This window comes from Phytophthora sojae (assembly GCF_000149755.1).
Source record: "Phytophthora sojae unplaced genomic scaffold PHYSOscaffold_1, whole genome shotgun sequence".
In the NCBI taxonomy this organism is placed as follows: domain Eukaryota; phylum Oomycota; class Peronosporomycetes; order Peronosporales; family Peronosporaceae; genus Phytophthora; species Phytophthora sojae.
This window is the reverse complement of record NW_009258115.1, coordinates 9,445,896-9,472,372: the sequence shown is the minus strand read 5'-3', so window position 1 is coordinate 9,472,372 and position 26,477 is coordinate 9,445,896. Positions and strand designations below refer to the sequence as shown.

At 57.5% G+C, this 26,477-nt stretch overlaps 10 protein-coding genes across 10 annotated transcripts; 8 read left to right on the top strand and 2 right to left on the bottom strand.

The window, feature by feature from the left end:
* Positions 1-864: 864 nt before the first annotated feature.
* On the top strand, positions 865-5,781 carry PHYSODRAFT_466676 (patched family protein; the record flags this gene model as incomplete). Its single annotated transcript, XM_009518426.1, has 3 exons — positions 865-1,050; positions 1,129-1,296; positions 1,342-5,781. 3 exons carry the CDS (start codon positions 865-867, stop codon positions 5,779-5,781), a joined length of 4,794 nt encoding a protein of 1,597 aa, XP_009516721.1.
* Positions 5,782-6,236: 455 nt separating this feature from the next.
* PHYSODRAFT_476878 (hypothetical protein) lies at positions 6,237-7,976 on the top strand (the record flags this gene model as incomplete). Its single annotated transcript, XM_009518425.1, has 1 exon — positions 6,237-7,976. One exon carries the CDS (start codon positions 6,237-6,239, stop codon positions 7,974-7,976), a length of 1,740 nt encoding a protein of 579 aa, XP_009516720.1.
* An 81-nt stretch (positions 7,977-8,057) lies between these two features.
* On the bottom strand, positions 8,058-9,446 carry PHYSODRAFT_294606 (hypothetical protein; the record flags this gene model as incomplete). The annotated part of the gene is made up of 1 exon (XM_009518424.1): positions 8,058-9,446. The coding sequence occupies one exon, from the start codon at positions 9,444-9,446 to the stop codon at positions 8,058-8,060; it is 1,389 nt and encodes a 462-aa protein (XP_009516719.1).
* Positions 9,447-9,913: 467 nt separating this feature from the next.
* On the top strand, positions 9,914-12,347 carry PHYSODRAFT_349334 (hypothetical protein; the record flags this gene model as incomplete). The annotated part of the gene is made up of 8 exons (XM_009518423.1): positions 9,914-10,549; positions 10,634-10,864; positions 10,939-11,070; positions 11,163-11,279; positions 11,360-11,720; positions 11,808-11,944; positions 12,079-12,217; positions 12,289-12,347. Exons 1-8 carry the CDS (start codon positions 10,139-10,141, stop codon positions 12,345-12,347), a joined length of 1,587 nt encoding a protein of 528 aa, XP_009516718.1. The 5' UTR covers positions 9,914-10,138.
* A 24-nt stretch (positions 12,348-12,371) lies between these two features.
* On the top strand, positions 12,372-14,953 carry PHYSODRAFT_467681 (hypothetical protein; the record flags this gene model as incomplete). Its single annotated transcript, XM_009518422.1, has 9 exons — positions 12,372-12,472; positions 12,539-12,951; positions 13,020-13,270; positions 13,338-14,078; positions 14,155-14,217; positions 14,289-14,354; positions 14,441-14,590; positions 14,653-14,721; positions 14,792-14,953. Coding segments are annotated over 9 exons (2,016 nt in total), but the record flags the coding sequence as incomplete, so codon positions are not given.
* Positions 14,954-15,168: 215 nt separating this feature from the next.
* On the top strand, positions 15,169-17,779 carry PHYSODRAFT_309798 (hypothetical protein; the record flags this gene model as incomplete). Its single annotated transcript, XM_009518421.1, has 8 exons — positions 15,169-15,184; positions 15,262-16,109; positions 16,178-16,918; positions 16,993-17,055; positions 17,126-17,191; positions 17,259-17,408; positions 17,481-17,549; positions 17,615-17,779. 8 exons carry the CDS (start codon positions 15,169-15,171, stop codon positions 17,777-17,779), a joined length of 2,118 nt encoding a protein of 705 aa, XP_009516716.1.
* A 166-nt stretch (positions 17,780-17,945) lies between these two features.
* Positions 17,946-19,719, top strand: PHYSODRAFT_309797 (hypothetical protein; the record flags this gene model as incomplete). Its single annotated transcript, XM_009518420.1, has 2 exons — positions 17,946-19,489; positions 19,563-19,719. The coding sequence occupies 2 exons, from the start codon at positions 17,946-17,948 to the stop codon at positions 19,717-19,719; spliced, it is 1,701 nt and encodes a 566-aa protein (XP_009516715.1).
* A 1,205-nt stretch (positions 19,720-20,924) lies between these two features.
* Positions 20,925-22,163, bottom strand: PHYSODRAFT_284462 (hypothetical protein). The gene has a single exon (XM_009518419.1). It carries the CDS (start codon positions 22,082-22,084, stop codon positions 21,473-21,475), a length of 612 nt encoding a protein of 203 aa, XP_009516714.1. The 5' UTR covers positions 22,085-22,163; the 3' UTR covers positions 20,925-21,472.
* Positions 22,164-22,832: 669 nt separating this feature from the next.
* PHYSODRAFT_375757 (hypothetical protein) lies at positions 22,833-23,540 on the top strand (the record flags this gene model as incomplete). The annotated part of the gene is made up of 1 exon (XM_009518418.1): positions 22,833-23,540. A coding segment is annotated over one exon (708 nt), but the record flags the coding sequence as incomplete, so codon positions are not given.
* A 1,036-nt stretch (positions 23,541-24,576) lies between these two features.
* On the top strand, positions 24,577-25,844 carry PHYSODRAFT_249258 (hypothetical protein; the record flags this gene model as incomplete). Its single annotated transcript, XM_009518417.1, has 3 exons — positions 24,577-24,720; positions 24,803-25,789; positions 25,836-25,844. The coding sequence occupies 3 exons, from the start codon at positions 24,577-24,579 to the stop codon at positions 25,842-25,844; spliced, it is 1,140 nt and encodes a 379-aa protein (XP_009516712.1).
* Positions 25,845-26,477: the final 633 nt, after the last annotated feature.

The window sequence follows — 26,477 nt, the reverse complement described above, 5'->3', positions numbered from 1 at the left end:
ATGACTCAGCGCCGCCGCGCGTCAAAGTGAACAAGTCCAGACAAGTTCAGTCGAGCTGAAGGCGTCGCCACGTCGAGCGGCTTCGCTTTCGGTGTGCGACAAGCGATGCCCCTCTCTTCAAGGGACAATGCTGTCCCTACAGCAAGGGGCCGGCACGCTGTGCCCCTGGAGCAGACGCCGCAGTTGATCCCTTCGCGGCAACAGCAACAGCGACTCGAACAGGCAGCTCGGCGAGCTCTCGCTGCCCGCGTCTGCTCCGGATGGGAGTGCCGCACCCACTTTGCAGGCCCACGCTCGACCAGGTTGATTCAAGCCCGCGACAGCAAGCCCGAGATTTGAGGCGGGAGGGAACAGTAGACCATGCTGCAGCCCAACGCCATGCTGCCGTCCTTGTCGTCCAAGGCGACAGAGCTCACAGTCAAGTTGTCGCCAGGCTTACTTGCGATGAGAAGACCTCCAGCGCGCGAGCGAGCGGAGGCTCCGTGCAGCCAAGAAGGCGGCGGCAGCGAGCGAGCAGATTCACTCGAGCACGTCGATGTGCGTCTGTCGACCGACAGACTCGGAAGAGGTGTCGCAACGGACCGCATACTGAGCCCAGGTCACTTTATGGAAAAAACCATATGGATACGCGCATCTGGTTTCAGAGGTTTTTACACAGCCTCTCATTACCTGAACGCCAATGTCGATACCGTCGTGCTATACAGGCAATGTGTTGTCGAAGGTGATGGCCCCTCTCCGTCGCCCCGTCGCTGCAGTGATGAAGTGCCACTCTGTCACTATCCTCCCCCGCTTTACGCTTTCGCCTTGCGGCTGCTATGACATCATTTCGATATCGGCGCCCAGAGGATCACAGGACCAGGCGCCATGTGGCTGTTCGCGGCCATCAGCCTCGCGATCGCGACGCCGTGCTTCCGCGCGTGGCTCGAGGCGCTGTTCGCCGAGCTGTCCATCATCTTCTTCACGTACCTGCGGCTGGTGTCGGCCGGCCTGAGCCTCGTGCTGCTGCTGGCGCTGGCCTTCCACGGCCGCCGCTTCCTGCGCAGTCGTCGGGTCGCCAAGGCGCCGCGAGCGGGCGGCAGCGGCAGCCAAGCGGCGGATGAGGGATCCAAGGCGTCGCTGTCGGCCAAGACGGGCCTGGCGCGCGTCCACTGGCGGCGCGGCACCAGGCGCCGCGCGCTCATGCTGCGCGTCAAGAGCACGACCAGCGAGATCGCGGGCAGCGGCTTCTACCCGCCGCAGCTCTGGACCTCGTCGCTCTTCGCGCTGGCCATGCTGCCCATTATCAACAGCGTCGTGGTCGGGGGCGGAGGCGGCTCGAGTCTGCGCGGACTCAAGAGCGAGACGGCGGCCGCCGCCCAAACGGCTTTCGACGCCGACGCGGCGGCACTCGTGACGCTGCAGCAGCAGCTGACGACCTGCAAGTACTCGGGAGGCGACGACTGTCTTGACGACGTGACTGCCATCTCTGTGCTGGGGAGCTATCAGCAGGCGAGTGGATACTGCGTGGCCTTTGACGCGGCCTATGTGAATGTGACGACGGGGGCGGCACTACCGGCCCAGTACTTCCCCATCGGGGTGGAGGAGGCCCACGCCCAGGGCTTTGCCAACAACTTCTCGGCGTGGTCCGAGACCAACCAGGAGAAGTTCAAGACGGACTGCCCCCTGCTGTTCAACGAGACGGTGAGTGGAGACGGAGAGGGGCTGCTGTGCTGTACCGAGACGCAGTACGAGATGCTGAGCCTGCAGGTCCGGAAGCTGCCTGGAGAGTGCACGTCCTGCAAGCAGAACCTGCGCAACCTGTGGTGCCAGTTCACGTGCCATCCGAGCAACAGCCTGTTCGTGGACGTGACGCAGGTGCGGCTTATGGAGGGAGACGCGGACCACGCGGACGAGGTCTTCCCCGCCATCGAGGAGGCCACCTACTACGTGGGCAGTGACATGGTGCGCGACCTGCACGACTTTTGTGAGGCCGACTCGGGCTTCATGCCGCTGTTGTGCGGGATGAATGCCGATGGTAATTGCTCGACGACAGGCTCGGACATGTTGGGGTACCTTGGAGCGTACAGCTTTGACGGTGTGGGATCGCCCTCGCAGGTGATCTTCACTACGATGGAGCAGCTGTCAGCGGCTGAGCAGGAGGACAAGATCTGTGCCTGTGACAGCAGCAACACGACTGGCTGCTTTTCGCCGATGGATACGCGGCTTGAGTCGTGCGTGGATACGTGTGGCTCGCTCTGTGCTGTGAGTGATGATGACAGCCGGCAGTATCAGGCGGCTTGCTACAGTTCCGGCAGTACGTCGGCATCCGACGATTTGAGCACTGTCACTACAGCCACGACCAGCACCAGCGCTGCTGATAAGCTTGAGTCTTTACTGTCGGATTTGTCGTCCCGTGCGGAGGGTGGTAGTTTTGCCGTGCTAAACTATGTCCTTGCTGTTCTCGCATTCTTTGGCGCCACAGCGCTTGCGCTCGGCTTCGCGTACTCGACGCGGTACGGCAGGAAGAAGCGCCAGTCTGTGCTGGACGACCCTGTTAACGGTTTGGGATCTGGAATGCTGTCACTCGTGAATTTGGATCAGTTGAAGGGAATCGGACGTTGGGATGACCGGCTGACGATGCACTTGAAACGCTGGGGAGATTTCGTGGCCATGGGGAACCACCCGTTGTACATTATTCTACTGTCGTTGATGGTTGTCGTTTGCTGCTCGAGTGGGTTGATCCGCATGGAAGTGGAGACGGACTCCATGAAGCTGTGGGTTTCCGGTAGGAGCTCTGTTTTTCAGGAGAGGACGCGCTTCGGCGAGATGCTTGGGCCAGTGGATCGTATGGAACGACTGGTCCTTGTCACTAAGGACGGCGGCGCAGTGACCAGACCAGCGTATATCAAGGAGGCGATCCGCTTGCAGCAAGTCATTGGAAGCGAGGTTGCCGCTGACAGTATTACACTGAGTGAGATCTGCGTCAAAGACGCCTCGAGCTCTCCATGCCAGGTGAATTCCGTAACGCAGTACTTCCAGAACAGCATGGATCACTTCAACATGTACGATGCGTATGGGCTCGTAGGCAAGCACTTGAGCAACTGCGCTAATGCTCCGGAACGAGCGGACGGTAATGTGTGCAGTGAGCTGCAAGTGCAACTCAATGCCTCGGGTGCTTCGCTTCCGACGAGTATGAGCGGCTGCCCTTGTGCGTCGTCGTTTGGGGTGCCGATGGCTGAGCTGGAGAAGTACCTGGGCGGATTGAGTACTGACGGTGGATCATTGAATGCCAGTGCTTATCTGGAGCAAGCGACAACTCTCTTTTCAACTGCCATGGTGACTAACCACCAGGATGGTGCTAAGAACGCAGATGCAATCGCTTGGGAACGCGCGTATATCGCGCGGATGGAGAAAGAATCGGATACCAACACGATGTATGATATCTATTATGCTGCAGAGGTGTCTGCTGACGACGAGTTCGTGGCTGCTTCCAACTTGGACATCGTCTTCAAGGCTGGAATTGCAGGCTTTCTCTTTATGTTTGTTTACGTGGTCATTGGACTGAACCACTGGAAGCTGGACTACCGCTTCTTCCATTCGTCAAAGATCGGTGTGGGTTTCATGGGCGTTGCGTGCATCCTGATGGCCGTGGGCGGGACCTTGGGTATCTTTGCGTGGACTGGAGTAAAGCTTCAGATCGTGACGCTCGTTGTGATGCCGGTGGTTGTACTTGCGATCGGCACTGGAAACATCTTCCTGATCCTGCATGCCGTCGACCTGAAGCAAGAAGAGTTGAAGATGGAGCAGCGCTCACTGTTTGTGGGTCTTGAAGACAACGATTTCGGTATTCATGAGATCACGTGTGTGCTGCTGTGCGAGGCAACGGGTTATATCGGCCCCAGCATGATCGCGACGTGCGTATGCGAGTGCTGTATCGTTGCTTTTGCAGCATATTCGACCATGCCAGCTGCACAGTGGCTCGCTGGATCGTTGGTGCTTGGGCTCGCAGCCAGTTTTGCTTTGCAAATGACCTTGTTCCTCGCCATCGTAGCGCTGGACAAGCGTCGTGAGCTCAGCGGCACGTACGATGTGATCTGCTGTAAGCGGGCATCGTTCGCTCGCCGCCCTCGCCTCTCCGAAGACGAGACGACTGCTGCGACCGAAAACTCGTCGTTCCCTGGAAGCACTATTTCACTGCCCGACTTGAACTTGATGAACCGATGCGTTGCTGGATACATCCATGTGCTGCTCAAGAAGGTGTCGAAGGTGTTGGTGCTCCTCGTGTTTGCCGCGTGTACTCTGGCGGCGATTGTCTCCATCGAGGCAATGGATCGCGGTCTTTCACCGAACTCGTTCATCCCGACGAACTCGTATCTGCACGCATACTACCGTGCAGTGGACGAAAATGACTTGTCGACGAAGGAGTTCCCTGCCTATTTCGTTGTTGAAGCTGGCTACGGAAGCAACCCTACCGGATTCAACGATCTCGCCAACGATGCGGAAGCTCAATGCAAACTGTGCTCGTCGAAGGAGTTCTGCGACGACTTGTCGATCCCGAATATTCTCAGTGCGTTGGTTGCCGCTGGGGAAAGCAACGTCACGTTTTTCAAGGACGGCACTGTTGTTGGATCATGGTTGGACGACTTCTGGAGCTTTGTTGACCCAGCCAGTGAGTGCTGCCGCGTCGATGCGGAGAACGACTACTCGTATTACGCTATTCTACCGGAAGAGAGCAGCGCTGAATATGTGCTCAAGCGCGCGTCCAACGCGCCATCGTGTCTCGCTGACTCAAGTGCGGTGCTCTCAGTGCCCGATGAATCGTTCATGTCGTTGTTCAGCATGTTCTCGACTGCGGCTGCTGGACCCTTGTGCTCGTACGCAGCAGGCACGCGCTACCATGGACAGCTCAGCGTTGATAGCCAACCTATTCCTGCCATGAGCAGTAGTGCTGCTGCGGGCGTGACTCTCAATGGCACTGGCTACGGCAGTGATGTGACGGCGTTTGTGTACAAGGTTCTGAGCACTACAGTCGGCTCGTCAAAGATTTCAGGAAGCCAAGAAGGAGCAATCGCAGCCTACTCGCAAGCTCAGCACATTGCCAAGTGGATCAGCGAGGAAACTGGCATCGATGTGTGGGCGTACTCCCCCGAGTACGTTTATCTGGATCAGTTCCACTCGGTTCGTCGTACTGCGTACATTGTGGTGGGTGTCGGACTCGCAGTGGTGTTCGTGCTGCAGAGTTTGGCTCTGGGGAGTTACTGGTATGGATTTGCGGTGACTTGTGTCGCTGCAGCCACGGTTGTCCAAGTCGCTGGCCTCATGATGCCGATGGGGGTCCCAATCAACTCGCTTTCGATTGTGAGCCTCTCGATCGCCGTCACCTTTTCCGTCGGATTCTCGGGGCATTTTGCTCGTCTTTTTGCCAAGGCTCGCACCATCACTGACGACTTGGGCTACTCACCTGGCGGCGATGCCTGCGTTCGGAAGGTGTTGGCGCAGCTTCTCGCGTCGTGGACGTTGGGCGTCGCCGTCTCCAAGTTCGTTGCCATCGCAGCGCTCGCGCTTGTCGCCACGCCCGTCTTCGAACCCGCTGGGAACTGTTTCTTCCGGACGCTGATGGCTGCAGCGGTGTGCGCGTGGCTGAACAGCGCCGTGCTGCTTCCCGTCGGGCTCAGCATTTGTGTGGATGCCACGGAAGGCCGCGTGCGTGACGTGAAGCCGACGAATGAAGAGGGCGGGGAGTACTCGCGTGAGAGCCCTTCGTCGTCATACCACACTGCGCCGCCGACTAGCAAGTACTGATGGGCTGGCTGGCTATCCGACCGCTCACTAGCACTCGGTATGCATGTATATGAACCACAAGACGACAAAACACGAGAAAAAAGCGACGAAGACGCTGGAGATGATCCCGAATGAACAAGAAGCCCATGTGTACACTTCTGCTATGGGCAAGCAGCAAAAGGACAAACAAAAGCCGGAGATTGCAACAGCGCATGAATGTATTTTATATTTTCATTTCCTGAGGGCTTGCCCCCCCGTCCCCTTTGCGTCCACTGCTTCGAGTCGGGGTTTCCTGCCTTGGTCGCGAATGGCGAGTATTTCGGCCCCGGAAGCTACAGGTAAGTCCTCTCCAAAATAGTTGTGCCAGCACCACTTCAACGTTGTCCCCATTTAGGCTGAAGGAGCTGGCGCTGCTGCGGTTGAGCGGTCGAACAACCTGAAGGTGTCCAGGCGACGGCGTGCTTCCTCTCGCGACCATGAGCAACGCGCCTACGGCGGGGGGCGCCATGTCCAACATGTTCAGTCCTCGCAGTACGAATGGGAACAACCGGTATCACCTGGCCAGCGGTGGAGCTCGTACGCCGCGTGTGTTTCCGCCAGATGTGCAGAGTATCCCGCTGAGTCCGTCGCGGCTCGAGAGCCCGATGTTTCGAGAGCGGGTGACGGCGCTGATGCAGCAAGGCGACACGTACGCGAAGCGGCTGGACAGCGAGCGTCGTCGGTCCCATGACCTGGATCTAGCGCTGCGCACCCTGCGAGTCGAGCACTTCCAAGCGCGCAAGGCGCTGTGTGACGCCACGAACGCCCAGCTCTGCGCTGCTACGACAGAGCTGAAGCCGATTCGGACGCTCGAGAACCGCCTGGACAAAGTGCTCACGCGCTACAACGAGGTCTGCAACGCGAACAAGGCGCTGCGCGAGCAGATCCAGGCCTTGCGCCGTGAAAAGGTGCAGCAGGCTGCAGTGCTCGACAAGCTCGAGCGGGAGACTGCGCAGGCCCAGGCGGAGGCTGCTCAAGTCGCGCAGGCGTCGCAGGCAGCAGGTGACGCTCGAGATCGAGCCAACCGACAGAGTGAGGCGCTGCGCAACCAGGTCGCGGAGGACGGCAACGAGTTCGAGTCCGGGTGGTTTGAGAAGACTGGACAACTCGCGGAGGACCGGGCAATGATCCGTGATATTCCACGACTGCGTACGCCGAAGAGTCCTTCGCGACCGCACTTCATCAACAACGCAACACCAGGAAGCATCAGCTCCCCACTGCCCAGCAACACGTCCGGTCGGTCTCTGCCTGGTGGCTTCAAGTTGCTGTCGACGCCCGACATCAAGCTGCGCGACGAGACGCAGAAGAATGAGCGGCTGCTCCACGAGAAAGCCAACGACTTGCAGAAGCAGAGCGAGCGGCTGCGGATAGCTCAAGACGGTCTGGCCAAGATCAAGCGCAAGACTGGGGAGAGAGACTCCCACGCTCTCGCTGCTGCGCTGGTCGCTGCGGAGGAGAAGAACTTCTCTCTCTTCAACATGATCAACGAGCTGAGCACTGAGATGGAAGCGCTGGAGGTGGAGAACAACGCACTCGAGGCCCAGGTGAACGAGCAGACTCGCGATGGGTCGATGGGGTCGGCCGAGGATGCACGACGACGCGCGCTCAAGCAGCAGCTAGAGGACCAGATCGAGAAGTCCCGACAGAAGGTGGCTCGGCTCGAGGCTCGTCACAGTGAGGCCGCAGAAGCTGCCGAGGTGATGAAGGCTGGCGCAATGGGGCTCTTCCACAAGCTCCAGGGCCCCAACGACGAAGCGTTCGCGGCTCAACTGTCTGCGCACGGCGTGACGGACGTCACTATGGCCCAGCTTCTGGGACTCATCGAGCAGCGCGTAGGTGAGCTCGTGGACATCCACAACATCGCCACGAATGCGCCTGCAGCCGCGGCATTGGGCTCCCAGCACCCGACCATGAAGGTGGACGTGGGAGGTCACGACAGCGGCCACACGCGGCACTCGCGCAATGGCGACCGTCCCAGAGGAGGCGCTGGCGCGTCCAACGCCACTGGTGCGCTGCTGCGACCTACGCCGCCCGCTGCTGACGACTTTGGCGACTCCGACAACGACGAACCACAGCAGGACGACGTGCTGAGACCGTGCAAGATCTCGGACATCCAGGAGAAGACTGCCGCTGCCGTAGGCCGACGAAAGGAGAAGCAGATTCGGGCCAAGCGGTAGACGCGCTGAACGAGTAGGAGGGACAGCTTCAACACGTGTATTTTCACCATTGCTACTAAAGGACGAGCGATTGACTGCGGCTTAGCCAGACTTGCTCTTGTCGTCGATGCCGAACTTGCGGATGAGGTGGTCGTAATAGTCGATCACGTGGTGCGTGTAGGCGCGCTTGTCGGCGTAGTCGCCCGGCATGAAGGAGCGCTTGAAGCCCGTGAGCAGGATCTGGCGCAGCTCGTGCGGCGTGAGCTGGAACGCGTCGCAGGCCAGACGCACCTCGCGCACCATGTCCGTGTGGGAGACCGTGCAGTTGTCGGTGCACAGACTCACGGCCAGCTTGCTCGTGAGCATGTCCCGCAGCGGGTGGTTCCTGGCGTCGAGCTCCATCTCGGGCAGCGTCTGCAGGTTGCTGGACAGACACACCTCCAGACACGTGCGCGAGTTGCCCATGTACTGCACGAGGTCGTGGCAGTAGGCCTTGCGCTGCTTGTCGTCCATGTCGGGCTTCTCGATCGTGTCGTGCCGGAACAGGTGCAGGCCGTGGCCGATCCGCTCGGCGTGCAGGTCCGTGATGGCCTCGAAGATGCTCTCGGGGCCGTAGCCCTCGCCCGCGTGCACCGTCTTGTGCATGAACTTCTTGTGCGCGAAGGCGAAAGCCTCCACGTGGTCGTGCGCGGGGTATCCGCGCTCCGCGCCCGCGATGTCCAGCGCCACAATGGGCACGCCGTGCTGCACCTTGGTCTCGTAGGCCTGCGTGATGAGCGCCATGGACGCGAGGCCGTAGAGCCTGTGCGCGTCCTCGTGGCGGTGCACCTCGCAGAACTGCTTGTAGTAGGGCGAGAAGTCGGCCGTGAAGAAGCGCATGGCGCACACGATGATGCCGTAGCCGAAGCGCGGGGCCAGGCCCGACACGACGTCCGGGTCCTGCGCGTTGAACTCGTCCGCGGCGCGCTGGAGCCCGCGGTTGACGCTGAGCAGCACCTGCTCGAGCGAGAGCTCGCCCGGCACGGCGTTGAGCTGCGGTGCGAAGCGCGTCTCGAAGTACCGCACGCCCAGCGCGAACTGGTCGCACGCCTGCTCGTAGGCCACGCGCTCCAGCGCCTCGCTGGTGCGCAGCACGGACGACGCGTAGGCGAAGCACACGAGGTACTCCTCGAGCGACTCGTACGTCTCCTTGAAGACCTCGCGGTTGAGCTGCTCGGCGTCGTACGTGGGCAGCGCCACGCCCTGCTGGTTGGCCAGGTCGACGAGCGTCTGCGGGCGCAGGCAGCCGTCCAGGTGGCAGTGCAGGTCCGTCTTGGGCACCTGCCGCAGGAACTCGTCCGGGAACGTCTCGTTGCGCGGGAAGTCGCGCAGCTTCGAGGCGGCGGCAGTAGACGAGGAGCTGGACATGGTGCGCAGAGGATGAGGGAGCAGCAGCAGCTTGAGCTTGGGCAGGCAGAGGCGCGAGTGGCGGCGCAGCAGCGCTTGGGACATCGCGGCTGGATATGGAGAGCGACTGACGTACGAGATTTTCCTAATTTACAGGTAACAGCGCGATTTGCCGGGTTTACTGGCCAAAACGCAAGAAAACGATCTGGCACTATTTGCTTTTTGGCTGAATGCGAATCGTCCGTGGTTGAAGCGGGTTAGAATTCAACGTGTTGCAACCGGCGAGAGATCGTCCGCAGCGACTGCGAGTGGCTCTGATGGCCACGGTAAAGTGTGGCTTACCACGTGCGCTACCAGATGCAATGGTAAAGTTGCACTTCAGGATCTTTTGCTACACCGCTCGCCGCTGAGTGTGGCTCAACACTGCGGCAGTATGGCAGTGTCACTGCCATGGGTTGAATACCCGCCAAGCTCAACATCACCATAAAAACGAAATAAAACACAAAACGTTCCCGAAAGACCAGAATCCAGTTTTGCTGAAGTTGAAGAAGGTCTCACTGCCCATGCTGCCGTCGCGCGGCCCGGACGACGCCAAGCGCAAGCGTTCTGCGTCCTCTGCGCCTCCACCGCCCCCTGCAGCTCCTCCTCTCACCTCTGCCGATGCAGCAGCCCCGTCGCCCCCGCAGCGGCGCCGCAAGTGGGCGCGCCTGCTGCTGCGCGAGCTCTACGACTGCGGCTTCCGCGAGTCGGCGGCGGCGCTGGAGCGCGAGGCGGCAGTGCAGCTGCGCTCGCCCTCCATGGAGAAGCTGCAGTCGCTCATGGGCGCACGTCAGTGGGACGAGGCGCTGCGGCTCGTGACGAGCGGCCCGAGAGACGCGGACGCAGAGGAAGGCGCTCACACTGAGCGCGTGCGCATGAAGTCGCCGCAGGCCACGCGCGAGGCGGCGCTGCTGCTGCTGCGCCGCAAGTTCATCGACCTGCTGCTGCAGAGGCGGCTGCCGCTGGCGCTGCGCACGTTCCAGGAGCAGATTCTGCCCGTCTACAGGCCCAGCGAGGCGGAGGTGGCGCAGCTGGCCCAGCTGCTGCTGTGCCGGGACGAGGACGAGATGAAGCGGCGCGCGCAGGTTCCGTGGCAGGACGAGGAGCTGCAGCGGCGGATCGAGGCGCTGGTCAGCCCGGAGGAGATTATCCCAGAGGGGGCGCTGCGGGTGAGTTGAGTGAGGGGTTTTTATGACAATAGAGAGAGGAGGAGGAGGAGGAGGCTGACGCTGTTGTTGTTTCCATTTGAGCAGAGGCTGGTGCAGGACGGGTCGGAGATGGATCTGCAGGTGGCGCCGCCCATGTTGGCAGGGAAAGTGACGGGGAACTGTGTGGAGGTCCTGACGCAGCACAAGACCGACGTGTGGGAGTTGGCCTTCTCGCCCGACGGACAGATGCTGGCCTCCGCGTCGAGCGACGGATCCGTCGTCTTGTGGCAGATTGAGCTGGACGAGGACGCCATGAGCTATGAACACTCGGCACAGGTGAGGAAGAGCCGATGAGATTTGGCTGGCTATGGTGCATGGTGCTTAGTTTTGTGTGTGCTTTTACCGTGTAGCTGTCGTCGAAGCCATTGCACGTCCTGCAGAGCCTCGAGGGCCCCGCAGATTGCCTGGCTTGGTCTCCAGACAGCAGGTTCCTGCTCTCGAGTGGGAGCCGCTCCAGCACCATCCAACTCTGGGATCGAATGGTCTGTTTACCTTTTAGATCCTGCGCTTATGTGCTCCTTGCACTAACATTGTGTCGCTTGTTTTATTTGTTCGAATTGTCCGCGTGATGCAGAGTGGGTTGTGTGAGAAGCGCTTCCAGCACCCAGGTGGAGTGGTGACTAAAATGCGGTGGCTGCCTTGTGCGGGTCAGTTCGTGAGTGGAAGCGCAGACAAATCCCTGGTCTTGTGGGTACGGCCGCCTTTTAAGCTTCTCGGAAGAGCATAGTCTGCATGGCTCTGACCTCTGTTGCTTGTATGTCTTTCGTGTAGAATGCCGATGAAAGTTCAATCATATACCAGTGGAGCGGCCGAAGGGTTTTGGACGTGGTTGTGCACCCGCACGAGAGCAAGGTGTTCGTGCTGATTTCGGCCTTCGAGATTCGCGCGTACGACGTCGCTCTTAGATCGGATGAGCTGCTCTTGGAAGCGGAACACGCCATCTCGTGCTTGAACATTTCCTCATCCGGAAGGTTTCTGCTCATGAACCTTCTCAAGCAAGAGCAAGTCGTGTGCGTGGAGGTCGCAACAGGATCGGTAATAGCCAAATACCGCGGGATTCGAGAGCAGAGATACGTGCTTCGCCCGTGCTTCGTTGGGGCTCATAGTGAGCTCGTCGCGTGTGGAAGCGAAGGTAAGCTTACGAAGCTGTTCGCAGCAACTCCATAGCTCGATTATTGCGGTACTCACAGGGTTTGTTGCATTATGCGTGTGTATGCAGATGGGAAAGTGTACGTGTGGCAGCGAGATAGCGGCAAGCGGGTGACTGAGCTGGACGGTCACTCAAGCGTCGTGAATGTGGTTGCACGCCACCCCGTTCATTCCAACGTGATCGCCAGCGCAAGTGACGACGAGACCGTGCGGCTTTGGTCTCTCAAGTCGTCGGAGTAAGAAATGAAAAGTTGCAGCTTGTGCGTTTGTTCCCTGCCTCACTACCATGCCAAGCCCAGTAGGTCGGTCCTCCGTGGCTTAAGTCCCATGCTCGTATCTAGTTATGGTCATATGCAACCGCCACAACGTCCTTGTCCGACTGCGAGCTTCGTCAGAGGAAGAGGCGCTTTGTGCTGCGACTAACCACTGTTGAATTGACTCGGACCAAGGAATCAGCAGTCAGCATGCACGCCACCTACGGTGAGTCTCGTTGGGCATGGCTGCTTTGGTTGCCCAGTAGTGCCTCTGACCAACAACTTCATTCTGAGTAGATACATGGCAGCGAGCCACCTCGGTGGAGCACTTCCAGAAGCTGGCGCGGGGCGAATGACGCTTGCAAAACAGCGCGGTGGGGCGATTATGCTTACGGTCGCTGCGCGTGTTCAAGCAGCTCCCCAACTCTCCAGTCACGTGGTTGTATCTGATGGTTCTAGGCTCGCTGGCTGCAGTCTACGGGTAACTTCACTAGTGCTGCCTGTTTGAATCGCATTGGCGCAAGCTAAACTAACTACTGCGATGCAGACTTTTGTTTGACGGGTGGGTGCGTACGCTGTTGACACTTCGCCGTCAAATGGTGGAAGCAGTGGGGGAATACTCCTTCGGCGCATTCATTCTCTGGACGGCGTGGTGTGTGGGCTTCGGCATGCTCGCAACCTGCTGTGGGTTCTTCATTTCGCCCGCCTCGGACGGCTCTGGCATCCCGACAATGCGCGGACTATTTGCAGGCGTGTTTCAGAATCCGGGAGACACGCTGTCGTTCCGCACTCTCGTTGCGAGATCCCTCGGCACCGTCCTCTCGTCCGGCTCCGGTCTCTCTGTTGGTCGCGCGGGGCCGTTCACTCAAGTCATGTCCATGATCGGATACTTGATGGGGAAGATCTCGCCGTTCCAACGTGTGAACTATGGACAGCAGAACTACAACTTCATCCGTGCAGGTGAGCGAGTGAGATGCCTAAAAGCTGAAAGTATGTGCTGAGTTATTATTGTTGTGATCTTTGTGTAGCGGTGGCATGCGGCATGACAGCAAGCTTCGGGTCGCCGTTGGGAGGGGTCCTCTTCGGAATCGAAGTGACGGCGAAATACTACGAGATCAAGTGCCTATGGGAGGGCATCATTTGCTCGTCCTTCTGCATCTTGGTGTTCCACATCATCACGTTCATGAAGCGCGAGGTCCTATTCGAGCGCACAAACTTCAATGGATTCGACGTGGACGGAGAGCTGTTCGCGTTTGTGCTACTAGGAGTCATCACAGGCGTAAGTGCACGATAGTGTGGCTTCATTTGCACGAGAAAAGTGTAACACTAACTTGGTTTTCTGGCAGATTGGAGCTGGGCTGTACTGTAAGATGGCTCTGGCGCTACGAAGTGTCCAAGTTCGTCTACTGGAGAGGTTCAATCTGACCAAACCTTCCATGCGGCGTCGCGCATTTCACGTCGTCTCGATCTGTTTGGCAACTGCAATTATCACGTTCCCGTTCGGCATCATGCGCATCTCCGATCGACTGATGGTGAACGAATTGTTTCGTGACCAGGAGCTGAGCTTCCCTCAGTGGACGCAGTTCACGGACAGTAAGCACACGGCGCTCGTTGTGTACTTCCTTCTGAAGCTTATCTCGAGTATCCTGCCGTGTGGAGCCCCGATCTCTTGCGGCGTCTTTGGTCCGCTGTTTACGATGGGCGCGGCTGTCGGACGATTCTACGGCGAGACGCTCATGGAAGTTTGGAGTCCGAACCAATCGCCAGCAACGTACGCAGTGGTCGGAGCCGCCTGCTTTGCTGCTTCGGCTACGCAGACAGTGTCGACCGCGGTCATCTTCTTCGAACTCACCGGCCAGCTCAGCCACATGGTCCCCGTCATGGTGGCTTGCATCGCGGCGTACTTCGTCAGTGGGATCTTCACTCCGTCTATCTACGACATCCTGGCGAGCTGGGCTGGAATGAACTCGGTTTGCTACGACTTCAACGAGCACGTGTTGAGCCAGAAGGTTGCCAAGGATTACATGGGATCGGTGCCCGTCGTATTCACTCGTGACACCACGTATGAGGAAGCTATCCAGGCCCTTGTAAGTGGATGTGTGTGGAAGCTGTGCTATTTTCCTGCGTACTCACTGTCTATCTATCGATGACGATGCATTTTAGAGCACGTACAATAAGGAGGAGTACTTCCCACTTTGTGACAATGTCGAGAACAAGCTGCTACTGGTGAGTTGCAAACTTTTGCACTATTCCACTCAGATTCTTACGGTAATTTCTGACGTTTGGATTGTTATTAGGGCTGTCTTCGACGCTATGATCTGGAAGTGGGCATTGCGAGGTTTCTCGCCATTCACAGCAGTGGGGTCGGTACCTATTTGCTTGGTATTTTGCTTCACGCGAAAGAAGTATCATATCTTACGATGATGAACTTTCGTGATGCACAATGCAGAGCTCGGATGCTAAAAACCCGAAGGTAACAGATCGCATGCAGGAGCTCATTTCCCAAGTGCTGGACATCGACAAGAAGAAAACCGCGGCAGTGGAAGACCTCTCCCTTCTCAAGTTCCAGCCAAAGGATACTTCGTCGACATCAAACATGGTGCGCTGCGGTCATTTCTGCACTGATTGTGCGTCGCCTTGGTTTTCCCTGTCCCTGTTCAGTTGGAGCTGGGGCCTCCTTTTGACGAATACGAGTTCACGTCAATTCCAGTGGAAAGTTACCCTGTCCAGGTATGACAAGCCCCAAAACTTTGCCCACCGGTGGTAACTGTGCTTGCTGCTAACTGCTTGCCTTCCGTAGGTTGGTGAGCACGTCAACTTGTACCGCGTGCACAAATTGGCCTCGATCTCGAGCTGGACGCAGGTGTACGTCGTCAAATTCGGAAAGTTGCTGGGCGTCATCCACCTGGACTCGTCCCTCACGAAACTGTGCAAGGAAGAAGTCCCCGTCCACTTCTCGTAGACCGAAGAGGAGGGCTCAAACATCATAACTGCATCGATACTGAACTACCAAAACCAAATACTTACACATCGTCCCCGAAACCATTTGTGCCCTCCTTGAAACGGATTGAAGACCAAAGGTCGGATCACAGCCGACCGCGACCACAGCGTATCTGTTGCTGCTGTAGTTCGACCACTTGGACGGGAGCAAGCTCTCATTGCTCTGTCAGGGTGAACATGCGAGCCAACTACGGTGAGTCCAACATCGCTACCAGCAGTAGAGTTGGCACCAAACTACTGGCGCTTACTTATGTATGCTTCCGTGGCCAGATACGTGGCAGCGCGCCACCTCCGTGGACCACTTCAATGACCTGCTGCAGGAGAAGCGGCGGATGGAGAGGAACCCGTTCGGGCGGTGGCTGATCCGCACGCTTCGTGTCTTCAAGCAGCTCCCGAACTCTCCCGTCGCGTGGCTCTTCCTGATGGTCCTGGGGTCGATCGCTGGGGTTTACGGACTTTTGTTCGACGGCTGGGTGCGGTCCTTCCTCCGATTCCGGCGTCAACTGGTTGAAGAGGTGGGGGCCTTCTCCTTTGGGGGGTATCTCATCTGGGTCATCTGGTGCGTAGTCTTCGGCCTGCTCTCGACGTGCTGCGGCCACTACATCACGCCGATGTCGGACGGCTCAGGCATCCCCACAATGCGCGGGCTCTTCGCGGGGGTTTTCCAGAACCCGGACGACCTCCTTTCGTTCCGCACGCTCGTAGCCAAGACGCTCGGCACGTTGATCAGCTCGAGCTCTGGGCTGTCGGTCGGTCGCGGAGGCCCCTTCACCCAGATCATGGCCATGATCGGGTACCTCATGGGCAAAATCCCATTGTTCCGTCGCGCCAACTTCGGCCAGGCGAACTACAACTTCATCCGAGCAGCGGTGGCAGCTGGCGTCACGTCCGCGTTCGGGTCTCCGGTGGGGGCGGTTCTCTTCAGCATCGAGGCTACGGCGAGACACTACGAGATCAAGTGTCTGTGGGAGGGGATCATTTGCTCGTCCTTCGCCTTGCTGGTGTTCCGAGTCGCCCCCGTGCTCAAGAGCGAGCTCCTCTTCGAGAAGACCAACTTCACAGGCTTCGAGCTGGACGTCGAGATGTTCGCGTTCGTGCTTCTAGGCGTGATCTCCGGGGTATGCCAGCATACATTACAGCTGCGTACTTTACTTCTCACTCACTAACCACTACCTAAACGTGCAAGCTCGCGGCAGGTTTGTATTGTAAAATGATGTGCGTCATGCGCTACGCCCAGATGGAATTGTTCACGAAACTCGGGTTGACGAAGCCCTCGCTTAAGCGCCGCGCGCTTCACGTGGGCTCCATCTGCGTCTTAACTGCGTCCGTCACTTTCTCGCTGGGGGTTCTGCGGATCTCGGATCGGATCATGGTCAACGAGCTGTTCCGAGACCAAGGACTGAGTTTTCCGCAGTGGAGGGACATCTCCGACTTCCCACAGACCGCTCTACTCACGTACATCCTCATGAAATTCGCGATAACGCTGCTGCCGTGTGGAGCCCCCATCTCATGCGGCGTCTTCGGACCAATTTTCACGATGGGCGCGGCTTTAGGGCGACTCTATGGGGAAATTCTAATGGTATACTGGAGCCCGACTCAAAGCCCAGCGACGTATGCAGTGGTGGGGGCTGCTGGCTTCGCCGGCTCTGTTACTCAGACGGTGTCGACGGCTGTGATCGTGTTCGAGCTCACGGGGCAACTAAGTCACATGCTCCCGGTCATGATTTCTTGTATCGTGGCCTACTTTGTGAGCAGTATGCTCACTCCGTCTTTCTACGACATCGTGGCCGAGTGGGCGGGTCTCAAGTCGGTATCATACGACGTGAACGAGTACATCCTGGGCCAGAAACTCGCCAAAGATCACATGAACTCTGTCCCCGTAGTCTTCACGCGAGAAACGACATACGATGAGGCTATCCAGGCGCTGGTACGTAGAACTGAGCTTTTACCAGCGATTTGGAAGGATGCTGACGCCTCTCACGCTCGTATTCGTGCACGCAGAGCGCAAACAAGAAGGAAGGATACTTCCCACTTTGCGACAGCAAAGACAGCAGGATCTTGCTGGTAAGCCTGCGTTATCTAAGAATCTTTGGATATGTTGGGGGCTACCGCTAACCGTTGTTATCTCTCGCAGGGTTGCATTCGGCGATATGATCTCGAGGTTGGAATCGCAAGATTTATCGCAGTCAACCGACCTCGGGTAAGATCTGCTGGCTAAGCGACATCGTGCGATAGCAACGCTTACTAACATGCTTTCTGCACTGAAGATGAAGAACTCAAAGCATCGAAAGGTGACAAAGCAGATCGAGTATTTGGTGTCCAAGGTTCTCGACATCGACAAGAGGAAAATCATGGCGGTGGAGGACCTATCGCTGCTCAACTCCGAGGAGAAGGACGAGTTTTCTACTACAAACACGGTGAGGAAGATCGAAGCCTCTTTCCTTGTGCAGCAAGCTCTTCTCATGACGACTGTGTTGCCACTCTCACAGCTCGAGCTTGGGCCGCCATTCAGCCCTTTCGAGTTCACCTCAGTCCCAGTTCAGAGCTACATCCCTCTGGTAAAATCAATGCTCCCGTCATCAGATACAACCATAAGCGCTAGGCTAACACAGTCTTGCTCCAGGTTGGAGAGGAAGTGAACCTCCACATCGTCCACAAGGTGGCGTCCATGTCCAATTGGACGCAGGTGTACGTCGTCTCACTCGGAAAACTTCTCGGCGTCATCCATCTCGACGCGTCGCTTCTAACGCTGCGCAGCGAAACTTCATCCCCCGTTCGACCCAGCTAGCACACTCGATCCATCGTTGCAAAGTTCATCTGATAGAGTATCTCAAAGTTATTGATCGAACCATTTCGGGAGTGCTCGAGTTGAACCGATAAAAATACGACCCACACACAGGTTGTGCCCGTGACATTCCTCCATCGCCACTCGCAACGCAGCGAGTTATTGTACCATGCAGCGCAATGAGGTGGACGCCGCCTTGACCTCCATCGGCCTTGGGACTCCCGAACTCTGGCAGAAATTGGGCCAGGAACTGGAAGGCAAGACGCAACTGGAGCAGCCGCGCGTGTCCAAGAAAGTTTTGGTCAAGGCGCTGCGTATGCAGACCGAGACCATGCGCTACATGGTGGACGAATTCGACCGGCTGCGGGACAAGATGGCCGAGATGGAGCGGGAGGCGCGCAACACGGCCAAGCACGTGGAGCGCGTCAACTCGAAGCTCATCACGGTGCAGGGCCAGGTGGACGACGTCAACACCAAAGTGTACGAGCTCGAGGTGCAGCAGAACAAACAGGCCGAGCAGCTCAAGGAGATCGACGACGTGGCCAACCAAGTGCGCGTCAACCGCGAGGAGATCCAGCGCGTCACCGCGAGCGTCGAGAGGGCGAGCGACGTCCACAACGAGTTCGTGCTGCAGACCGAGCAGAAGCTCAACGTGATCCGCGAGGACCACGAGGTGACCAAGCAGTTCGCCATGAAGATCGAGGACCGGCTGAACGAGGAGCAGAAGGAGCTCTTCCTGGACTCGGATCACATTCTGCACAACAAACTGACGCTGGCCATGTGGATGGAGGCCGTCGAGAAGGACAACCGGCGCAAGGACGACGCGCTGCGCGACTGCACCGACAAAATGATCAAGCAGGGCCGCAACGTGCAGGACATGATGCTCGAGACGCGACGCACCTTGGACGACAACACGTGCGCAGTCGAAGACGTCCAGCGCCTGCTGCTCGAGAAGGCCGACCGCACGCGTGTGGACGAGATCATCGAGTCCAAGTACGAGGAGATCTGCAACCAGCTAGACAAGGCATTGGCGTCAGTGCTCGGTGAGGAGGACGAGTTCAAACGCGCCAGTCAGGAACTGCAGCAGCTCGTGACGCACCTGAGCGAGAGCAAGGCGGACAAGAAGGACCTGCTCGAGGTCAAGGAGCAGGTGCTGTACGACTCGCGCGTGCGCCAGCAGGTCGAGAACTTGCGCTCCTTCATCGACATCAAGATGAACCGCGACGACGTCTTCTCCGCGCTCAAGTCCAAGGCCGACAAGGACGAGATGCTGGCGCTGCTCAAGAACCTCTCGGACAGCATGAACGCGTCCATCGTCCAGGCGCAAAAGTCCCTCAGCTACGCCGACAGCGCCTTCCTCACAGGCAAGCAGGCCGGACACCAGCACCAGCATTCGAGCAACAGTGGTCAGAAGCGCGCTGGAATGCTGCCGAGTCTCGACCGAGAGAAGTGTCTGTCCTGCAACAGTCAGCTTCGAGACCCCTCCACTGCGTCCGGTGGGCCGGTCTCCAACAAGAATCCGTTCCAAATGGCCCCAGTGTATGGCGGCGGCTTCGTACTTCCTGCTGGCGCTGGGTCCATCGACAAAACCTCCATGCGGAACCGATCAAACAGCCTCAGCAACAACAACTCGGCCAGCGCTCCGTACCTGTCACCGCGGACTGTAGCGAACATGGCGTCATCTGGACAGCTCTCTGAAAGTGCGAGCGAGGGGTAAGTTGACTCTGGATCTCAACCACTATTTGACAACAATCCACGCCTTACCATTCGTTGTGCTTGACTGCAGGTTCCTCGTTGGAGTGGACGGTCGCGTGTATCAAGCCGATCCAGAAGTGGTCGCTCAGGTCCAGGACCGAACTCGATCAAATCCAGGCTTGAAGCTGCCGCAGGCAGTAGCTCCTAGAAAAGCGCTGCCGGTCCTCGAAGACGCTGGCGGAGACTGACAAAGCAGCCGATTAAACCATACCATACCAATATTCTGTTCGTGTACCTCTCACACCCAGCTTGCATTATTGCAGGAATTTCATAGTGATGCGGGGACCTCGCCGGAAGCTTCGTGAAGCAGCTCTAAAACATATCCATCTCATCCAGCAGCATGCCTTCTCCCTCCATCTTCATGGACACTGACAGGTCGCCGTCCAACGCAGCGATACCGTTGCAATCTTCGCCATTGGCTCCTGCAGCGCCAGCAGAGGACGTGCCGTTCTTGGCTTGTACCGTGCGCTTCAACGCGTAGTACGTAAGCAGCGGGATCGAGTGGCATGCTTCTCCTAGTTTCTGAAGAGTGGCAGCATTTTCCAGTGGGAGCGAAGGGTTTGCGTTCGCCTCAGACTGGTACTTAACGTTCAACTCCAGTGAGCAATCGGGCTTCGCGTTCACTTCGATCAGCACTTGCTTGCCAGGTCCCAGTAGATCGCCAGTGTTCATCGTAATCCGCTCGGGGGCAGCGACATCAACCTTAATGCGAGCTGTCAATAGGTAGTAAAAAAAATCAGATCTTGTCCAAACAACCGGGAAACATAAGACTAACGAACCGATAACAGCCTCCTCATTGTCGGCGGGAATGCGCTGGCCAAAGGTGTTGCTTCTTGAGCAGAATGCGGATAGTACCAGCGCGTGGAAAAACAAGCTCCTCCCGCACACTTGGAAAACGTTCGCCAGAGTCTCCATCGACGCGTTTGATAGCTACAAAAACACAATAGTCAGCCGTGCGCAGTGAAAGTATCATTTCCGCAACAAGGCAGTACCGGGATGGGGAACGAGTGCAGCTTCAGACCGCCAGAAATCTCCTTCGTGGTCAACGTGTACTCCTGGCGCATCGCCAGCGATGATCGCGACGGGAAGACAGAGCACATGCTGCGGTCACGAGCAAAGTGCAGCCGGGGAAGGATCGGCTTCTTCCCGTCGGGCGTCGTCCAGCTCACGAACTCGTTGAACAACTTTTCATCTTCGTGCACGTCCTTGGGCGCGGTTGCAGCCATCTCGGTGTGCTTGTGCATCGCAACAAGCGCCAGCTTCCGAGCCTGTTGTCCAGCCATCACGAGCGGCGTCTCCCCAACCACGTGCAGCGCCACTTCGCCCCGCCACTCGATAAAGCTGATGCTGCCGACCCACTCGCCATTGGCAAGCGGGGATAGAGCATCCGCGGGCGACGAGGTCTTGTTGGGGTCATCGCGGTCGTCTCCAGGTCCGCTGGCCCCGTCAATCGCTGTCACATCAGCAGCCCCAGTAGCGCCAGCAGCAGCTGCTGCAGACGCCTGCGCGTCGTCCAGCTTCACTCGCTTGCGTGGTGGCTCAACCACCGGGATACAAGCGTAAGGATCGTTGAACATGATGCGCACTCCTTCCACCGCGCGCTTGGCCGTCCAGTATTTCTGCGGTGGTACAAAAAGTTAAGGGGTGAATTTGACGGTCTGATGGTACGACACTGAAGCAGGAGGCAAACTCTCCTACCTGCTGACTGCACGCCTCCGTGACCTTGGTGTAGAGCTCCAGCTCCAGCTGCTCGAAGCTCACTGCCAATCACAAGTAAATAGATACAGTAGACACATCAGCAACCTCTTCTCAAGCCTAGCAGCATCAACTGCAAGCTTGACAGCCACGTACTGGCCGGGAACTTGACTGCCAGCTCCGCGCGGTTGATCAGCCGGTTGAGTTTTTCCTAAGCACAACAATGAGCAAACCACACAATAATGACTACAAGCACAGCACAACCCGCCCGCCTCCGTGCGCACCCACCGTGAAGTTGGCGCTGTCGCCGCTCGCCAGCAGCTTGAGCGACGCCAGCAGGTCCTCATCTCGGTCCGGGAACTGGCTGGACTGGTCCTTCTCCACGGTCGTGAGCGAGGCGGACTCGACGGCGCCCTCGCCTCCCGACAGCGCGATGTCCAGCACGAACGTGTCGCAGTAGATGGAGAGCGACGATTCGTTGGGCTTGAGGATCTGCAGCTTGACGAGCGGGCGGCTCAGGTTGGACACGATCTTGGTGACCTCGAACATGATCTTGTAGGCGCCCACGCGGCCCTCGAGCTCGGCGCCGCGCAGGCCGGCCTCCAGGTCCAGCTTGCTCACGCTCTCGGCCAGCAGCGTGCGCACCGTGGCCACGTGCGCCTCGAAGCGCCGCGCGTCCTTGCGCAGCTGCACGAACTGCTGGTTGCGCGCGTACCAGTCCTTGTGCTGCTTGAGCGTCTCGAAGAGGTAGTTGAGCCCGAAGCGCCACGAGTTCTTCTCCGTCTGCAGCCGCGCCCTCTGCTGCGCCAGGTGCGCCGCGAACGCCGCGCTGTCGTTGCGCAGGTTGTCCGGCAGCATCCCGTCCAGGCACGAGCGCAGGCTGCTGGCCACCGAGTGCAAGTGCGGAGAGTTCTTGCCCGCCGCTGCCGCCGGAGGAGCAGAAGCCGCCATCCCCGCCGCTGGTGGCGTCGACATTCGGCTTTTGGTCCTACTCAAAATATCTGATCCATACTAAAGCGTAGTAGTCGAGGGGATGTAGTCAGAGTTCCGTAGCAGTAGCGTTCCTGCGTATGATATGCTATTAGTGGTAAGTGTACTAAAAGATCAAATGTCGCTGTAGTATATGACACAAATGATATATTATAGTTGAAGCATGAGATCAATATCATAACTCAATAATATTAATTGTTGCTATTTGAGACGGCGGCTGACATAATGTTACTAATCCACCTTTTAGAGTTATCGAGATAATCGCCTTCAAAGTTGGGCGACTGATTTTCGCACTTAAATGAAGTTTTGAGAAACGGAGGGTTTTGTGTTTTGAAAATTCGAACCGTCACTAAACCGAACTGGGCCGCCCGCACAATCGATTTTGCCAACCACCGTCAAGATATCTGCCATGCCGCTAAGCCCTACTCCTTCTAGCACTGCAGGAGGCTCCTCCAGCCCGCTGCAGTCACCGTCGAGCTCCCTGACGTTGACGCCGCTTCCTCCTAGCGCGGTTGCTACCGCTGCGACGCCTGAAGAACCCATTCAGCTTCCTCAAGACACTGAACAAGTCCAGCAAAGTCGCAGCGGCGAAGGCGATCTGGGAAACAGCGCGGCCGAGAGCGACGATCCCGACAACAGCGCGGATGAGGACTGGAGTGAGAAAGAGATGAGTGCAGAAGAGGACGATGAAGACGAACGATTGACCGGCGAGAGTGTGGAAAGCGCCAGTGAGGACGAAGAGGACATAAGTATCAATTTGATTGAGGTCGATTTGCGACAGAAGGTTGCTGCGTTGATCCAGGCAGACGCGTGCGAGCGCCGTTGTCTCGAAGGAACGGCGCGTGAGATCAAGTGGTTGGTGTGCTCACTCTCCCAGATGACTCGCTCGGAGCGAGTGACCAGTATCTACACGATGTTGGCACTGCTGATGCAGACGGACACCGTTGAGCGGCGTCGTGGTGGCGGGGCGCGAGAAAAATTTCACTACTACTTGCCCTTTATCGGGCAAGTATGCCGTCCCTCGTTTGCAAAGTGTCTTGATGTGGCACCGCTCACTATTCAGCGCTATAAAGGAAGGGTTCGTGATGGTAACATCGCGCCAGAGGCGCACGGGAACAAGCTGAACAAGCACGCCGCCAAGGCCGACGTCGTGTGGTTGGTGGAGTGGTTTCAAGAGTTTGCCGCAGGAGTAGGTGACGTGGTTCTTGTATGTATCCGTCTACAGAAGACTGTCGACGGCAAGATTACAAAGTACTGCAGCCGCGAGAACTACACACTGCTGCCTGCGATCTTCACGTGGGGCGCAATCGACGACGAGATGCACTCGCAAATACGTGACGGAGGAATTCAGGTCGGACGTGATGTATGCAGCCCCGTCAAAGAAACAAGGCGAAGACGCAAAAACGGCGAAGCAAGCGCGCCGTGAGCACCGGGCAGCTACGGCTGCGGCTGCAAAGGAAAACTGTGACCGTCGCGGACGGGACACTACAACTACTAAGAAGCAGAAGACATCCTGCAACTCTTCGGACGCTTAGCTTTCTGCTAAGACTTAGGCAAAACATTTTGTTATTTGTCTCCAAGTGTTAATCAAAATGATACTTAGTGTCACCCAATGTCACTATTCTGAAATTACACACAAAAGGTAACTTTTAGGTCAGTTACACGTCGAATCTGAACAATCCGACGACACCGTTGGCTCCCCCGTGCAATTTTACGTATAGACCACCAATATGTTTTTTAGTTTTCGGCTTCGAAAAAGAGATAACTTTTTCAAACGATCACAACTTCATGGGATTTCATTTCTAGAAAGCCAGGGAGGGCTCATAAGAAAGAGGAGACGCTGATCTATGCAAATATGTCCTTAAATCGCGATTCGTACGTAGGTTGATTAGTAACCGGGTGTTTGCCGCGGTCTCAAATTTTGTGAACGACGTCGTCGCCGTGCCCTCAGCAAGTGTAATTGCCCATGGTGTCGTCTTCATACCAGTCAATCTCCACGATGTATTTGCCGTGTTTCTGGAACGCGGTGATTGAGAAATGAATGAAAACACTTGGTTTTGCGTATCATTTGGGAACTTGAGAAAAGTAGTAATAAGATACACTTATTACTCATGTATGGTTAATATCAACAATCGGGTATTATACATGGTTAATGCATCATTTGAGTGAAAATAATATTGTTTGATTGGTATATGAATTAATATATGTGTGTATTGCTATGATTTAGATATGTATGACTTTTTGCAGCGCACTTTCTAGATCTAGGTAATCTAGGAAGCATTATCCTAAAAAAGGTCCCGAATAGCTTAAAAATTGTGTACATGATACGGTGCGGCACAAAGGACCAATAAGCGAGCGCGATGACGTACGTCGACGCTGGCGCTGCTGGGACCTGCCAGGAGGCCACGCCGCTCGTAGACAAGAGTAGCAGGCGCAACCCGACCGTGCTGTATGTGCTGACGCTGTGCTCCACCATTGGCGGCTTCCTTTTCGGCTACGACACGGTGAGAGAGAAGGACCTACCTTTCATCGGAGACTGCTGACTCACTTGTTGGACTCCTGCTCTTGCTGCTGCTGCTGTATTAGGGCGTGATCTCGGGGGCGCTGGGGCTGCTCAAAGGGCCCGAGGCCTTCCGCCTGACGGACCTCCAGAGCGAGAGCGCCGTGTCCGCCGCCGTGTTCGGCGCCATCGCCGGCGCGGCGCTCAGCAGCTGCGACAACCACGTCTTCGGGTGGCGGCCCGTGATCCTGCTGTCGTCCGCCATGTTCGCGCTGGGTTCGTGCCTCATGGAGGCGGCACAGACCTTCGTGACGCTGCTCTTCGGCCGGCTCATCGTGGGGGTGGCCATCGGCTTCGCGTCCATGACCGTGCCGCTCTACATCGCCGAGGTGTCGCCCCCTGACATCCGAGGGCGCCTGGTGTCGCTCAACACGGCGCTGGTCACGGGCGGCCAGTTCTTCTCTGGACTGCTGGACGCTCTGCTGGCCGATGTGGACGGTGGCTGGAGATACATGCTCGGTCTGGCAGCCGTCCCTGCAGCTGTGCAGTTCTTTGGTTTCTTGCTGCTGCCCGAAAGCCCGAGATACTTGATCAGTAAAGGCAGGATGGAGGAGGCGAAGGCTGCGTTGAGGAAGATCCGAGGCACGGACGATGTGCAGACGGAAGGCAGCCACATTGAGGCGGAGATCGAGCGTGCAGAGGAGCAGAACGCGAATATATGGGACGACATTCGCTCTCCTGCGGTGCTGCGAGCGCTGGGGCTCGGCTGCTTCCTGCAAGCTCTTCAACAGCTCTGCGGGATCAACACTGTCATGTACTACGGCGCCACCATCATCCAGCTCGCAGGGTTTACGGGTCCGACCACGGCCATTTGGCTCTCAGCGCTCGTGTCCTTCAGTAACTTCATCTTCACCTTCGTAGGGATTTACCTCGTGGATCGCAAAGGTCGGTGGGTGCTTACCCTTGCAAGCCTCATCGGCATCGTGTTGTTCCTCACAGCGCTGGGAGCGAGCTTCTACTCGGCAGAACTGGGGGGAGAGGCTCGGAAAACCTTTTCCTCCCAAGTCTCGGACGTGAGTCCAGCCGCCTTGCGGAAGCAACTGTCCTCGTTTGCCGAAGACAGGCTGAACATACTCAGCAGGGTGCGAGACTCCATGGCGCAAGCCCAAGATAAACAGAAGGAGTACTCTGACCGAAATGGAAGAGGAAACATGAACGTGTTTAAGGTTGGGAATTTAGTTCTCCTAGATACTAGAAACCTACCGCTAAACACTGTTAGCTCGGTCGAGAGCAACAAGCTGAAGCACCGCTTCATTGGACCCTTCACGGTCCTCAGCCGGCATGGAGCGGCGTACACCATAGACTTGCCCAAGTCGATGACGACTCACCCGACGTTTTACGTGGGTCGTCTTAAGAGGTACCATGACCCTCTGGCTCTGGCTGCCCCGCAGGAAGCGGTGGGTGGCCCGGTGGAGAAGAGCGCAGCTCCTCGAAGCGCGGCGTCGGGTCGCGGTAAGGCGCCTGATACGCGCGCTCGTCGTAAGACGGCGCGGCCTACATCGGAGCAGCATACGCAGGGGCCCCGTACGAGCCCTGGCCAAACTGGGCCTGATACGAGTGGGGCTGCTGCTGCTCCGGATACGGCGCGTGGCCATGAAGCTCGGCCCGAAGGCCAGTGAGCTGGTTTCGCAGCGAGTCGTAAGACGACAGGTCGGCTCGACGATCCACGCGGCCATGGAGACTGCGAGCTTCTTGATAGAG

Bases quoted from the DNA above. Each gene is read 5' to 3' on its own strand.
- PHYSODRAFT_284462 (XM_009518419.1), bottom strand. From the start codon at position 22,084: ATGCTGCCGGACAACCTGCGCAACGACAGCGCGGCGTTCGCGGCGCAC.